This window comes from Salvelinus fontinalis, chromosome 8 (assembly GCF_029448725.1).
Source record: "Salvelinus fontinalis isolate EN_2023a chromosome 8, ASM2944872v1, whole genome shotgun sequence".
NCBI classification, from domain to species: Eukaryota; Metazoa; Chordata; class Actinopteri; order Salmoniformes; family Salmonidae; genus Salvelinus; species Salvelinus fontinalis.
Window position 1 is genome coordinate 12,770,417 of NC_074672.1, and position 15,910 is coordinate 12,786,326.

The 15,910-nt window shown below is 40.6% G+C and overlaps 1 protein-coding gene and 1 long non-coding RNA gene across 3 annotated transcripts; one reads left to right on the forward strand and one right to left on the reverse strand.

Annotated features, from left to right (window-relative positions):
- Positions 1 to 1,799: 1,799 nt before the first annotated feature.
- On the reverse strand, positions 1,800 to 6,289 carry zgc:174906 (uncharacterized protein LOC571548 homolog). 2 transcript variants are annotated; one of them, XM_055931134.1, is made up of 4 exons: positions 6,203 to 6,289; positions 4,226 to 4,597; positions 4,032 to 4,112; positions 1,800 to 3,909 (listed from the first exon to the last, which is right to left on the reverse strand). In XM_055931134.1, the coding sequence occupies exons 2-4, from the start codon at positions 4,563 to 4,565 to the stop codon at positions 3,617 to 3,619; spliced, it is 714 nt and encodes a 237-aa protein (XP_055787109.1). In that variant the 5' UTR covers positions 4,566 to 4,597; positions 6,203 to 6,289; the 3' UTR covers positions 1,800 to 3,616. The 2 variants fall into 2 exon arrangements, with proteins under 2 accessions (XP_055787109.1, XP_055787110.1); XM_055931135.1 differs by lacking the exon at positions 6,203 to 6,289 and adding an exon at positions 5,175 to 5,934.
- Positions 6,234 to 15,092, forward strand: LOC129860590 (uncharacterized). The gene is made up of 3 exons (XR_008760391.1): positions 6,234 to 6,317; positions 7,237 to 7,406; positions 8,503 to 15,092. It is a non-coding gene; the product is annotated as an uncharacterized LOC129860590 (long non-coding RNA).
- Positions 15,093 to 15,910: the final 818 nt, after the last annotated feature.

The following is a 15,910-nucleotide window of genomic DNA, read 5'->3' on the forward strand; positions in this document are numbered from 1 at the left end:
TGGGTGTGTGTGGGTCTCAGTATCTGCTTATGAGTTTGTGAGAAACCCTGTTTTGAAAGAAGTTAGTTATAACAACGTAATAGCAATATGCTTGTGTTATTTTAAATGGTATTTATTACACAAGCTTGATGTAGTCATTGCGTGGTAGGAATATGGAACCAAATACTAAAAACGTTTTACTGAATTTAAAACACTATAACTGAATTTGTCCAAATACTTATGACAACTTCAAATGGGCTGACCAGATGCAAAAAGTGCTTTCATTTCTAAACGGTAAAACAGATATGAAGGAAAATGCCTTCAAATCTAAAATGCTGCAGTATAGTTTTAGCTTCACTGTCCAAATAAATACATAGGGAAGTGTATATGATATTTATGGTATATATGCATATATTGCTCTCTCATCTCCCTCTGTCTATGTTTCCCTGTGGGGTTGGGGTAGCTCTGGTCCAGGGCGTTAGTGCAGCTTTCTTATTAGTGAAGGAAGGCTCAGCGATAGCAAACCGCCCTAACACCCTGGACCAGAGCTTGGGCTGTGGGGGACTTACTGGTCTTGGCTACGTCCCGTACTCTCTGCAGCAGTTGGTGCTGGGACTCCCCGTTCTCTCTCAGCTCCAGATCCAGTAGAGCAGCCAACTCCTCCGGGTCCCGCCACTCACACACCTGTAGCCCGGGTATAACAAGCACAAGAAACCCCTGAAAATACAGCACTGGGTAGTGTGTACTTCCAATGTTTGATTGTAATGCAAACAATCAGGTGGGAAGATATCAATTAACTTACCGGTACTAGTCCAATGCCCAGTGGTTCCTAATTGTTTTTGCTAAACTATTTTATAATTTCTGGGAAAACAAGTTTTTTAATAAAAACTTTAACCTTTAACATCAATTATCTAAAAACTTGTAAACTCAAGACCCTATTTTACATAATCTAAGGTTTTTAGTTGTGTCCCTCCATCGGTTGAGACACATGCTCTTGAATACAGTGTGGGTGTAATTGAAATAATATAAATATAGTTCATAGAATGGACCTGTAATTCAGACCACTGTAATTTAGCTGGTACACCATTGAAATTAAATAATTTTTATTTCAAAACAAAACATTTGAAGAAATAATGCAATTGTTTGACAACACTGTAAGCTTTTAAATGATCTCAAACTCAACCATTTTTATTTTCCAGTGATGAAGACATGGATGTCTCATGGTATGGTGGGGTATGCAAATTCGGTCAACTTTGATCATCTTTACCTCCTGAATGTTTTGTCATTCAGGTCCAAAAAGTCAGTTTCTGACCACTTCATCCATGGGCAAACATGTATGGAAAGTTATTTTTAAATCAGAAGGGATCCTGTCAAAAAGTGATTGATTTCAAATGGACACAATGCAGGGAGGTTACAGGTTAGACAGAATCATCTTTCAACAGATGGAGTCATTCTAAAGTGACTGCGTTGCCATGAACTATCAGTGCAGATGGTCGTTGCGCTATCTGGGGTAAGACAATGGTTAGACAGACAACTATATAAAGGTGAAGATGGGATGTGAGACCTTCTCATTGATGTCTGTGCCCTTACACAGCACCTCTTCCATGATGACTTTAAAAGCCTGGGTTATGAAGTGCTGGCCCTGTCTGTGGTCCAGAAGTGGTTCATTCAGGCACAGCAGATCATTAGGGGAAGGTTCTGTAGTTGTCCCATAGTCTAATGAAGGAAGATAATGAAGTTGCATAGTTACATGGCAATCAAATGACAGTGTGATGCAAAAATACACACGCACACAAGAATTGAAACCAAACACTCAATAATTTAAATCAAAAAGGTTTTTGCACTACTAGTCAATGTTTTTATTTTACATCAAAATGTTCAGAAGGAAACATCAATGCATTGTAAATATTGAGTCACAGGTTGAAAATCCTGCACAATACGGATGTACACCCTCGCCCCATCAGACATCACAAACATTCCATATCACCTCGCTCCGAAACAACACTCAGATTCCTCCAGCTATTGCGAGAGGAACGCCATACCAGGTTCCAGAATCTCACTAGTTGACACATGGCTTACAAAAGCCTGTCTGTAAATGTGATGTGCATACCATATTGGTAAAATATTGGTAAACAATAGAGCAAATGCATCCCATGACAATTTAATATGCAAATTGCACTTGATTTATATATCTGTACTCTGTAGTAACGTACTCGAAGAAAACAATTTCCAGAGAGCAACAGGATTCATTTTAATAAATCTCCTATGGCAATAAACATCTTAGACTGTGGCTGTTAAAATGGTTCCAGAACAAACCATAAGATTAAGTTGTACAAAACATTTCAAAAATACCTTGGAACTGGATATACAACACAGTAGGTCTATGTCGTAAATGGTCATCTGTGCAAATCTCAGAAACTGAAATCTTGTTCACGATGAACATCACATAGCTAGCACTAGACCCTTAAGAATGGAGTCTACAGTACAAAGTCCATGTTCTTAACATGCATGAAAATGCAGTGTTGAGCTTGACCATGTCATTACTAGGTTTATGGTTCAAGGGTGAGTAAAATTACCCGACCAGAGTGAAACAATAACTACATGAAATCCCAAAGGTCATTATGAACAACAAAGATGATCAGTACACATAGTGGAATATATAATGTAATCTATTTTGAACATGGATTCCCCCACCCCCACCATGAAATGAAAATTAGATTAAAATCCACATTAAAGAGTCAGAAAAGAGTGAGACAGGCAAGTAGAGTGTCTGGTGCCAGCCCGATTTTTTTTGGGGGGGTGCCGACCTCATCCATGGAAACACAAAAGTCTCAGGCTTTAGCCCATTAGCATTGGATATGACTCATTAGCTAATGTACCTGTAATAGTGAAGACACCGAAACTATGAAATAACACATATGGAATCAGCAAATAAGTATTAAACTGATGCTCCAGATACTCAACTAGTCTAAAGAATGCCAGTTTTATTGCTTCTTTAAATCAGAACAACAGTTTCCAGCTGTGCTTACATAATTGCAAAAGGGTTTACTAATGATCAATTAGCCTTTTAAAATGATAAACTTGGATTAGCTAACACAACGTGCAATTGGAACACAGGAGTGATGGTTGCTAATAATGGGCCTCTGTACACCTATGTAGATATTCCATATAAACATCTGCTGTTTCCAGCTACAATAGTAATTTACAACATCTACGCTATTTCTGCTAAATTTGATGTAATTTTAATGGACAAAAAATGTGCTTTTCTTTATAAAACAAGGACATTTCTAAGTGATCCCAAACTTTTGAACGGTAGTGTATATATATATTTTTTTACAAATAAAGAATTAACAAAACAAGAGATGATGCAAAACAAATGTATAAAAGAGATAGGGTTTTTAAAGCTGATCTGGTAAAGAAAATAAAAGACCAATTGTCACCCAGTCTGACCATGAGGATTTCCTCCTGGTATAATGGTAAAGACGTTGAGTTACCATGCAGAAGACTTGGGTTTAAATCCCACCGGTTACGTCCTTTCCCCACTAAACCTCAACCATAGAAACACTAAAATCTGAGGCCAAGCACTGTGGTAAATCCCTGCAGTGGAAATGATGCAATAGCAGCTAAGGCCAGACTGCTAAGGGTCTAAGATGGGGTCCAGGAGAAAGTCTATGCTGTTTGGCAGCAGGGCCCAGTCGCCCTGGCTGAGCAGGGAGTGGAGATTGGCCGCCGTGGCCTCATGCCGTTTCAGTGTGCTCCAGTAGCGCAGCATGGCGAACACACGGTCCACATGGCTGTGTGGATAGTCCTCCAGGATCTGATCCAGCTTGACAGAGGGGATGTCTAGGGCCCCTGTACCAATTGCCCTCCAGGAGCGACCGATATTTTGAGCCACACGCATCAGATCCTTCTCCACCACCATCTTAGAGCCTGCTCAGCAACAGAAGGGTCCAAAATGAAACACCAGACAGACTATCACTAGACAGTCAACATTATAACGTTTTGAATTAAATTATACCCTATATTCCCTTGTTTCAAGAGCGTCAACTCACCATACTTGCATGTCTGTTTAGCGGGAAGGTTCTCTTCGGACTCAAATGTTTGTCTTCTCTTTCTGGTAACTTCATTTCCCCCTAGAAAAACAAAAAACATTATTTAAACGGCATAATTTTTCAGTACAGTAAATATGGTAATATAGAGGGGCGACACCATCCCCCAGGTGAGTCTAAAGAGATGTGTACAGTACCTGTACCCTTTTCACCTGCAGCTCTTTGATCATTCACTGGCAGTTCCTTGAGGAACAGAAGGTTGGGAAACGTATCCTGCATTTCTTTGCCCCTCAGGAGCTGCAGAAGCTGCTCTGCAGCAGTGGGTCCTTTGTTGATCACATGGTCCAGAAGGTCCTGGGCCTGTTTTGATGGGTCAGTGAGTGCTTTGACCTGCTTGTACTCATGCCGGGCCAGTAGGCTGAGGGAGTCTGCATGCTGCAGCACAAAGGCAGGGTCTGCACTTAGAGTATCGATCAACTTGGGCTTCAGACAACGCAGTACCTGCTGGGCTCCACCTAGGGGTTCTTCTTCAGCCATGATCAGCTCGCTATTCCTTTATATCGCTGGACCTGAGAAAATTATGCATTACAGTAGCTATCATTAAATCTGCAAATGAAAACTGTTATGCAAACTGGCATTCAATCTCATCAAATGTAGGCCTATAGTTTGATTTAATTCATTGGAAACTTTTAGTCAAAGTAAATGCTTACAGAGATTGTGTATTTATTCCTTGTGTTATTATACTGAACAAAAATATAAACGTAACATGTTTCATGTACTGAAATAAAAGCAGACAGAAATTTTCCATATGCACAAAAAGCTTATTTTGCTTATATTTTGTACACAAATGTGTTTACATCCCTGTGAGGGAGCATTTCTCCATTACCAAAATAATTAATCCACATGACAGGTGTGGCATATCAAGAAGCTGATTAAACAGCATGATCATTACACAGGTGCTGGGGACAATAAAAGGCCACTAAAATGTGCAGTTGTGTCACAACACAATGTCTGAAGTTGAGGTTGTGTGCAATTGGCATACTGACTGCAGGAATGTCCACCAGAACTGCTGCCAGAGAATTGAATGTTCAATTCTCTACCATAAACCACCTCCGTTGTTTTAAAGAAATAGGCAGTACGTCATACCGGCCTCGCAACCGCAGACCACATGTAACCACGCCAGCCCAGGACCTCCACATCCAGCTTCTTGACATGCGGGATTGTCTTAGACCAGCCACCCGGACAGCTGACGAAACTGAGGAGTATTTCTGTCTGTAATTAAACCCTTGTGTAGTGAAAAACACATTCTAATTGGCTGGGCATGGCTCCCCACTGGGAGGCCCTGGCTCCCAAGTGGGCGGGCCTATGCCCTCTCAGGCCACATCCATGCCCAATCATGTGAAATCCATAGATTAGGGCCTAACATTTATTTCAATTGACTGAGTTCTTTCAATGAACTCAGTAAAATCGTTGCGTTTATATTTCTGTTCAGTATATTTATTTCTAGGTTTTATTATTTTTCTACTATTCCTCTGCATTGTTGGGAAGGGCGGTAAGTAAGCGTTTCACTGTCTACACCTGTTGTTTACGAAGCATGTGACAATGTTATTTGAAGCGTTTGGCTGCCTGATTAGCATACTGCTAATTTGGCCAGGTAAACATTTGAACGTGAAGATCTGAAAATGGAAGGCTACTTTTTTGGCTTTAAATTGAGATTATATTTTTTTCATGGTTCGAGAGATTTAAGCATTTACTGATTTCAGCTCCCAAATTACTTCTGCGCCAAAAATTAGCCTGCAATTACACACACTGTTCTGTGTAATTGTCGGCTATTATTTGTGTGCAGGTGCTAGTCAGAACTAGGACACTCGGAAATATCCATCTTGCGAACTGCTTGAACAGGGCACTTATATAACTACAACCAGCTGGCAAGTCTGAAATGTCCATGTTCTGAGTAGCATTTGAATGCGGCTAGTCAGCTAACGTTACTCATCGAAAAGACTCGAAATGTCCATAACTAAATAATGCAGTCTTGGCAGAGTTTTGTTGATGTCTAAGCAGGAAGTCGCCCCACTATCTTTAAGTCGAACTAAATGCATTTAACGCACGGAACCCAAAACATCATTAACTGAATGTTTTATTTTATCATGTTAAAATCGTATGCAACTTCTTACCAGACACGTTTGAACACACCAGAAGACCCTTCTTCTTCTGTGGGTTTGATGGCGGGACTACAACCCAAAATTGTCTATTGCCGCCACCAACTGGACGGGTTGAAACCAAAACAAGGTAAAAAAAGAAAACCCATACGTGATAGGGAAACTAACTTAATCCACACAAATATAAATAGTACATTAGCAAAACGAAACTCCCACTTCCTTCTTTCAATTATCCGTGGTACGGCTTGTGACAATATTCCATGTATATTCCTCGCAGAGAAATCTTTCAGCCCCAGCAACCGCTCCCACAATGATTTCTATCTTTCTGGACCTTCTCTCCACCTTTGCAGTACCATTTATCACCATAGCTATAAAGGCCACAAAATCCACCTTAACTTTTAAAATGTCAGGATCCTACTGGTGAAAGGCAACCCCTGCAGCCTGCAGTGAAGGCCTATCTACCACCATGGTCTCTTCAAGTGCCCCATTCACACCCTCAACCGTTTTAACAGCAGCTGCATACGATATGCTCTGAATAGCCCTGACTTTGGCCACCTCATTCTCATTCACCCTTGTGGGCATTCGAAAGATGTGGCTTCATGGTTCCCACCACAATTGCAACATGTCACATTTTCATCACTTTAATAACAAATAATATGATCTTTTCCACAACTTGGATATCTCGGCTTCTCCCTTTGCAAGCACTTGACACATGACCAAAAGCTTTACAATGATCACACTGCATTGGTCTTGGGATAAATGCTCTGACACTGCAGTTAATTAATATACCCTAACTGCACTTGATTAGAGAGAGACTACATATCAAAAAACAAAAGAACAGATAGACATCACTTTTTCTTCATTCACCACACAATTAATCCGACGTGCATCAATCACTCCAATAATATTTTTAATCTCTTCAACATCTACTTCCCACGAGACGCCAGATATAACCCCCTTGAGGGGTGCTCTGTTCCTAAGAGATACACACAACACTTCAAACTTATCATATCGGGTGAGACCCAACACACATTTCTTCTGATCCTCAGGAGCACAAAAAAATCTAAGCCAGCCCGCCTCTCGTGATCCTAACAGACTTCACTCTACCCAGCCGACTAAAAACGAGGGCTCAGGGGCTTACGTTGCAAACTTCCCTTGCTTGGCTAATCATTTGGACCACCCTCCAAGATGGCGACGGGGATTCCCCCAAGGGCATAAGGTGAGGGTAAGTGGATGAGGGTGTATCATTAAGTGTTTGGACCACCAGAAGACCCCTGTAGCGACTACTATTATCTTATTTTTCTATGATATAATGGTGGTCTGTAAACAAACGTTAAAGAAGCATGCTGCCACCTACTGTGCTGAAGTGTGTGGTCAATCACGGTTTATAACATTTCTAAATCCTCCTACCTAACTCACTACTTCTGAAAAGTAAAAAAGAGCCCTACTAACTTCTAATTGACCCTCCCCCATCCCTCAAATCCCTTCCCAACCCTGATGACCCTAAACTTCAATCTTTCCCTCTCTTCAACATACTTACGACAATATAGCGACACATGCTCCACCGTTTCATCGACCATTCACTCCAGACACAAACCATTCACATGCTTGCCAACCAGATGTAATGACGAGTTCAATGTACAATGTCCTAAGCACAATCGAAGCAAACACCACCTCTTTCTTCCTAATCTGACCTTTGACTCTTGGTCCACCGACCTTTCTTTGAAGGGCATATAAATGCTGGCCCTTGGGCTCAGAGTCCCATCTCTTCTGCCACACATCTATCAAAATGTCTCTGATCTTACATTTGGCCTCACCTCAACCCAGTGGAACATTAATATCAATTATATCTTGTTTCAAAGCTCTTTTGGCTAACTGGTCTACAATTTCATTCCCTTCCACACCCGAATGTGCTGGGACTCCAAAAATTCTCACTACTACACCCAGTCTCAATTTTCCATAACATTCAAACCTCCAATAGTAGGTCACTCCGATTAGATTTACAAGATGATAAACAACTCAATACAGACAGAGAATCTGAGCATATTATAAATCTAACAGGTTGTACCCACTGGAGGGCAAATAGTATCGCGAAACAGTTCAACTGAGTATACTGACAGTCTATCTGTTATTCTTCTACATATCTGCACATCAAATTCAGGAAGGTAAACGCCTGCTCCTGTGCTCCACTATCTGGGTCCTTGGATCCATCTGTGAAAAGTAGTAAAAAAGCATAACAACTTCTACCAATGTAATTGTCAACCAGTTTCCCTTCATCACTGACTTCTGACCAATATCTCCTTTTCTCTACCAAGGTTAGATCAACAACAGGATCTGGGAGTAACCATGGAGGAACATCCCCTATCAACACAGAAGGGCCAATCTCCAACTCCCTCAAACCCCTCTCATCAACAAGCTTTCCAACTGTCCAACCAAAACCACTGCCTTGTCTACTAGTATATTCCCAACAGTCGTCTAGAGCAGTAGCAGTGGGATTCTCAACCTCACAGCCTTTCAACCTAACCCAATAAGCGAATGACAATTTGTTACGCCGTATATCCAAAGGCATCTCACCTGCCTTCACTAGTAAGGCATATACAGATGTTAATTTAAATGCACCAATACATATCCTTTAAGCTGTATATTGGATTCTGTCCAGCCTCTGAAGCCAAGTTTTCGCCGCTGTTCCATAAACTATACACCCGTAATCAATTGTCGTCCTGATCAGAGCTCTATAAATATCAATCAACAATTGTCTGTCCCCATTCATAACCAGAGACTGAGCGCATAAGATTCACCACCACCTTACACTTTGTTTCAACATTTATGACATGATCTTTCCATGTATATCGCTCATTGAATCATAGACCCAAATATTTATACTTAGAAACCCTCCTCATAGGCTGTCCATACAGAAACAACTGTATATTATGACATGATCTTTCCCTGTATATCGCTCATTGAATCATAGACCCAAATATTTATACTTAGAAACCCTCCTCATAGGCTGTCCATACAGAAACAACTGTATATTATGACATGATCTTTCCCTGTATATCGCTCATTGAATCATAGACCCAAATATTTATACTTAGAAACCCTCCTCATAGGCTGTCCATACAGAAACAACTGTATATTATGACATGATCTTTCCCTGTATATCGCTCATTGAATCATAGACCCAAATATTTATACTTAGAAACCCTCCTCATAGGCTGTCCATACAGAAACAACTGTATATTATCACAATCAGCAACTTTCTTCTTCGAGAAGAACATACAACAAGACTTCGCCACCGACAATTCAAAACCCCAGTTAATCGACCATCTTTCAACATCCACTATAGCTTCTCTTCCAAATGTACTATCTTCTTCTTTGAGTTTTTTATTGGCGGATCACAACCAACTGACAGGTGCATACACCGCCACCTACTGTACTGGAGTGTGAGGCCGGTCACCAGCTGTCTATACCACAATATTCTCTTAATTAACCCTGAATTTCGAACACAGGAGGTTGGTGACAAATACATCAATTTGATGCCATTCTATTCCAGCTATTATTATGAGCCATCCTCCCCTCAGCAGCTTCCTGTGATTTCGAACAAAATGCAAAAATTCCCTACAAACCTCACTATTCCCAAAATACCACCCAATCCCCATTCCCTTCTGACCCTGTCAAACAACCTCTCCCTTTCTGCATCATACATTTCACAAAATAGTAATACATCTTCAACCGTTTCCTCTACCATGCAGCCATTACACATTCCAGTACCATGGTAACCTATCAATCTCAAAGAGGAATTCAATCCCGATCCCGTATGCCCTAATCTCATCCTAGACAACATAACTTCCTCCCTTCTGTTTCCATTTCATGACACTCTATCCCATTCAGATTATTGTACTATCAAAATGTCTGCCAAAATGTTTATCCCATTGTCTCTGCCAACAATCTAACCCATTTTTCAGAATCTGTTTTCATTTCCCCTCTACCCACCTGCACCTGTTTAGAGTGCCACAGTATGAGTCATAATACCCGTAAAACTTAGCTGTCAAAAAAGGAAATTCTAATTGTTTTTCTACAATACATCTTTCCAATACGGGATTTTAGAAACACTTGAAATAAGGGCTGTGTTTCATGTAGGCTTACCCTGGTGTGACGTTTTGATAACCGTGTAAACCTCTCTAAGACAAGGTGACTTATCAATATATTCGGGCTCTATATCCACAATATTATTTTCCACAGCTTTTTTTTGCTATTATAACTACCATATTATTTCCATTAACTCCTGTATGAACCGCAATCCAATAGAACTGAATTTCAATACAATTTCTTTGTAAACCGAACAATAGCATCACCACGTCTAAACATAAATCCTCACGTTCTGACTTTCCAGATCTTAAACTACACAGCCTAGTATCTTCTTCATCGGTGCTGACGTGCATGGCTAGATACTTAGCGCTGCCTGCAGGGTGGAGGGTGGCTGCTGCACACACTGTACTGTTGAGAGCCAGCACGTGTCAAGTGAGTGCTGCATGGTTGACATTCATGAAGCCAGCTAACTAACTCGTAAATTATTAGGTTACTCCTGTGTACTTTTTGTAAGTTAACAAAATTGCATCCAATTGCAAAAGAGTAGAGAAGTCATATTTTGAAGAGCAACTTGAACATGTATTTGAGCAAATTCAGTGATGAGTTCAATTACTGTTGTTGTTTACTGTTTGGCTATGGAGGATGATGATCGTTCATGGCCTTGGCTGTCACCCAGTTGGTCACCAGTCTGAGTTGTTGTTGATGAGAATTGACTGGCAGTTCCAGTAGAGCATACTTTTGGTCATGTAGGGTATGTGGACACATGCTCATCGAACATTTCATAGAGCTGGTCCCTCCTTTGCTGTTTTAACACCCTCCTCTCTTCTTGGAAGGCTTTCCGCTAGATGTTGGAACATTGCTGTGGGGACTTGCTTCCATTAAGCCACAAAAGCATTAGTGAGGTGGGGCACTGATGTTTGGCGATTAGGCCTGGCTCGCAGTTGGCGTTCCAATTCATCCCAAAGGTGTTCGATGGAGTTGAGGTCAAATCAAAGCACATTTTTATTGGTCACATACACATGGTTAGCAGATGTTAATGCGAGTGTAGCGAAATGCTTGTAATAAGCTGGGAGCAACAAAATTGAGTCATGGTCAGATTTGCCGAAGGGAGGGCAGGGGAGGTACTTTGTATGCATCGCGGAAGTTAGAGTAGCAATGGTTGAGAATGCTACCAGCCTGTGTCACGCATTCGATATGCTGATAGAATTTAGGAAGCCTTGTTCTCAGATTAGCTTTGTTAAAATCCCCAGCTACAATAAATACAGCCTCAGGATATGTGGTTTCCAGTTTACATGGAGTCCAGTGAAGTTCTTTCAGGGCCGTCGAGGTGTCTGCTTGGGGGGGATATACACGGCTGTGACTATAATCAAAGATAATTATTTTAGTAGATAATGCGGTAGGCATTTGATTGTAAGGAATTCTAGGTCAGGTGATCAAAAGGACTGAAGTTCCTGTATGTTGTTATGATCACACCATGAGTCGTTAATCATAAGGCATACACCCCCACTCTTCTTCTTACCAGATAGTTGTTTGTTTCTGTCGGCGCGATGCGTGAAGAAACCTGGTGGCTGTACCGACTCTGACAACATATCCCAAGTGAGCCATGTTTCCGTGTAACAGAGAATGTTACAATCTCTGATGTCTCTCTGGAAGGCAACTCGTGCCCTAATTTCATCCACCTTGTTGTCTAGAGATTGGACATTGGCGAGTAATATGCTCGGAAGCGGTGTATGGTGTGCTCGCCTTCTTAGTCTGACCAGTAGGTAGTACCGTCTACCTCTCCTGCGGCGACCGCGTTGTTTTGGGTCGGCCTCTGGGATAAGATCCCACACGGTGTAAGTAGGCACACCACAATGCTATTACACTCCAACTTAGCTCAGGTGCATCCAATTTCCTTTGATCATCCTTAAGATGTCGCTACAACTTGGTTAGAGTTCTCCTTTGGCCAATTAAATTGTTTGGACATAATTTAGAAAGAAACACACCTGTCTATATAAAGTCCCACAGTTGACAGTGCATGTCAGAGCAGAAACTATACAATCAAGTCCAAGGAACTGTCCGTAGATCTCCATGATAGGCATATATCTGGGAAGGGTATAAAACAATTTCTAGAGTGATGAAAGTTTCCAAGAGTACAATGGTCTCCTTCATTTGGAAATGGAAAAAAAATGGAACTACCCAAACTCTGCCTAGATCTGGTCGTCCAACCAAACTGAGCAATCGGGCAAGAAAGACCTTGGTTAGGGAGATGATCAAGAACCCACTGACCACTCTGACAGAACTGCAGAGTTCCTTGGCTGAGATGGTAGAACCTGCCAGAAGGACAACAGTCTCTACAGCACTTCACTAATCTGGGCTTTATGGGAGAGTGGCCATAATATTCTGTGGTCTGATGAAGCAAAAATGTAACTATTTGGCCTGAATGCAAAGCTCTATGTCGGGAGAAAACCAGGCACAGCGCATCACCCATCTAACATCATCCCTACCATGAAGCATGATGGTGGCAGCAGCATGGTCTGGGAAAACATTTATTTAACTAGGCAAGTCAGTTAAGAACAAATTCTTATTTACAATGATGGTCTACCAAAAGGCCTCCTGCGGGGATGGGGGCTGGGATTAAAAATATAGGACAAAACACACATCACGACAAGAGACACCACAACACTACATAAAAAGAGAGACCTAAAGACAACAACATAGCATGGTAGCAACACAACATGGCAGCACCACAACATGGTAGCAGCACAAAACATGCTACAAACATTATTGGGCACAGACAACAGCACAAAGGCAAGAAGGTAGAGACAACAATACATCAGGCGAAGCAGCCACAACTGTCAGTAAGAGTGTCCATGATTGACTCTTTGAATGAAGAGATGGAGATAAAACTGTCCAGTTTGAATGTTTTTTGCAGCTAGTTCCAGTCACTAGCTGCAGCGAACTGAAAAGAGGATGTGGGACCCAGGGATGTGTGTGCTTTGGGGACCTTTAGCAGAATGTGACTGGCAGAATGGATAGAGGGAAAAATGAATGGTGCCAAGTACAGGCAGATCCTTGATGAGAACCTGCTTCAGAGTGCGAACGACCTTAGACTGGGTGAAGATTTTACGTTCCAACAAGACAATGACCCCAAGCATACAGCCAAAGCAACACTGGAGTAACTTCAGAACAAGAATGTCAAAGTCCTTGAGTGGCCCAGCCAAAGCACAGACTTAAATCTCATAAAAAATCTGTGGAAGGACTTGAAGATTGCTGTTCACCGCTGCTCCCCATCTAGCTTAGCAGAGCTTGAGAAAATCTTCAAGGAAGAATTGGAGAAAATAGCCAAATCCAGATGTGCAAAGCTGATATAGACATACCCAAGACGACTCAAAGCTGTAATCGCTGCCAAAGGTGCTTCTACAAAGTATTGACTCAGGAGTGTAAGTGAGATATTTCTGTATTTCATTTTCAATACATTTGCAAAAATGTCTTAACATGTTTGCACTTTGTTATTATGAGGTATTGTATGTAGATGTGTGAGAAAAACATATATTTAATCAACTTTGAATTTAGGCTGTAACACAACTAAATGTGGAATACGGGTATATGAATACATTCTGAAAGCACTATCTTTGACTGCAAAACTAAATAAAATAAAATGACCATCAATAGTTGTATTTTTCTTTTTTCTAAACTTTGTGCAAAAATCAAATGGGGGAACAATGCACACAATGGGGCTTAAGCTTTTTTTTCCGGATGTAATGAATGGGTAGGGCCAGGCGTTAGATTTTTTTGTATTTTAATCATGTGACCTCGAGACCAATATAGCGTCTTCTCACATCACGTGTGAATTAATTGCCACGTGTTCATACCATGATCATCTAACCTAATTATCCAATTAGTTCAAAATAAATGTTGAACCATGTGGATTGACTTCAAATGAAATGCTTATCTTAAGGACATTATCAAAAAAACATTTTAACGTATTGTCTGTTATCAACATTATATGGGAATAATAACCATTTTATCTAAGAAAATGTAGCCTCTTTCCATACAAAGTTACCATTTTCATTCGCTATCCGTGTAAAAGCATAAATGAAGTGCATTCCTTAATACACATGTGAAGAACAGAGGCGCAGTCTGGTCAAAAAGACAGAAGGCATCTCCATAATAACAGACGAATCCACTGACACAAAATACCAATATGTTCTATATATTTTGTAGGAGAGCTGGGTGAAGACGTTCAAGTTGTTCTGGCTGATACAGTGTATTTACAGGCAGTGAACTATTTCAACAGTAGCAGAATATCATTCTGAGTACCTGCGCTTTTATGCGAGTTTTGTGGAGGCAGAGAAGCATATCTCTCCAAATAATGTAGTCTAACAGAGTGTGAGAAATTGCCGGGTGGTTATTTCTATAGCGAATGAAAATAGGCTAGCAATTTATGTTCTGAGAATAGTCTACATTTCCCTCTCTACATTTTCTTATATAAAAAGGCTTATCAATAATGTTTGTACCATGTTTTGTGCTGCTACCATTTTGTGCTCTTGCATGTTGTTGCTACCATGTTTTGTCATGTTGTGTTGCTACCTTGCTGTGTTGTCACGTGTTGCTGCCATTCTATGTTGTTGTCTTAGGTCTCTCTTGTCGTGATGTGTGTTTTGTTCTATCTTTTTGAAATCTTTTTTTTTATCCCAGCCCTTGTCCCCGCAGAAGGCCTTTTGCATTTTGGTAGGCTGTTGTTGTAAATAAAAATTTGTTCTTAACTGTCTTGCCTAATGAAATAAAGGTTTAATAAATGAATAATACCCATATGTTAAGAACAGAAAATGAATGCGTTGTGAAATATTTTTGTTGATTGATATTGTCTTGTTATGTAAGGATGAGACTGTTTCGTTATATCCTCCACAACCTTCTAAGGTAGAAGCATTCTTCTGAGACAGCATAATGTTTTCGTTTTTTTCTTCCGATGACTGTCTATCAAGCCTTTCTGTTTATAATCTGATGCTAAAGTGCAGGTTTTTCAGAATATATTGTTGTCTGCAAAGATTGTCCCAGTGGGGTAATGACATGCTCTTTTGTTCAAGAGATGCTTTTCTGGTTGAATTCATAGTCTCACCCCTTTAGCTGTCACAATTGCCCCATTTTTATAACCTCAGATGATCAGGGATTGAGTCTGTTGGAGAGGATCATCTTGAACAAAGTGAGGTGTAGAATCTCTGATCTACAAATAGTAGAATTGCAGGAAATGAGATTTAAAACTGCTACATTTTCTGCTCTCATGGAATTACGTAGAATTGCAGAAAAGGAGATTTAAAACTGCAAATTTTTCTCTGTGCCAACAAAAGTGTGTGAACAGTTTGGTGTCACATGGGTCACGAGGTGGGGGTTTGTTACTACGCCGATAAATGCCAACATCCATCCATACATTTGCCACCTAGGACATTTGTGTGACAGACCATCTCAAATAGTACTGGAATACCCCTGCTATAGGCCTACACCACATAAATGGCTCCTAGCCTCCCATGCATAACCCTACTTTTATTCCCTAACACTAAGAGTAAAACTAAAGCATATAAAAACTCAATAGAAATGTTTTTATCAAACTGAAACTGAATAAAAAGAGTAAATCAAGTCTGAAACATAAATGAA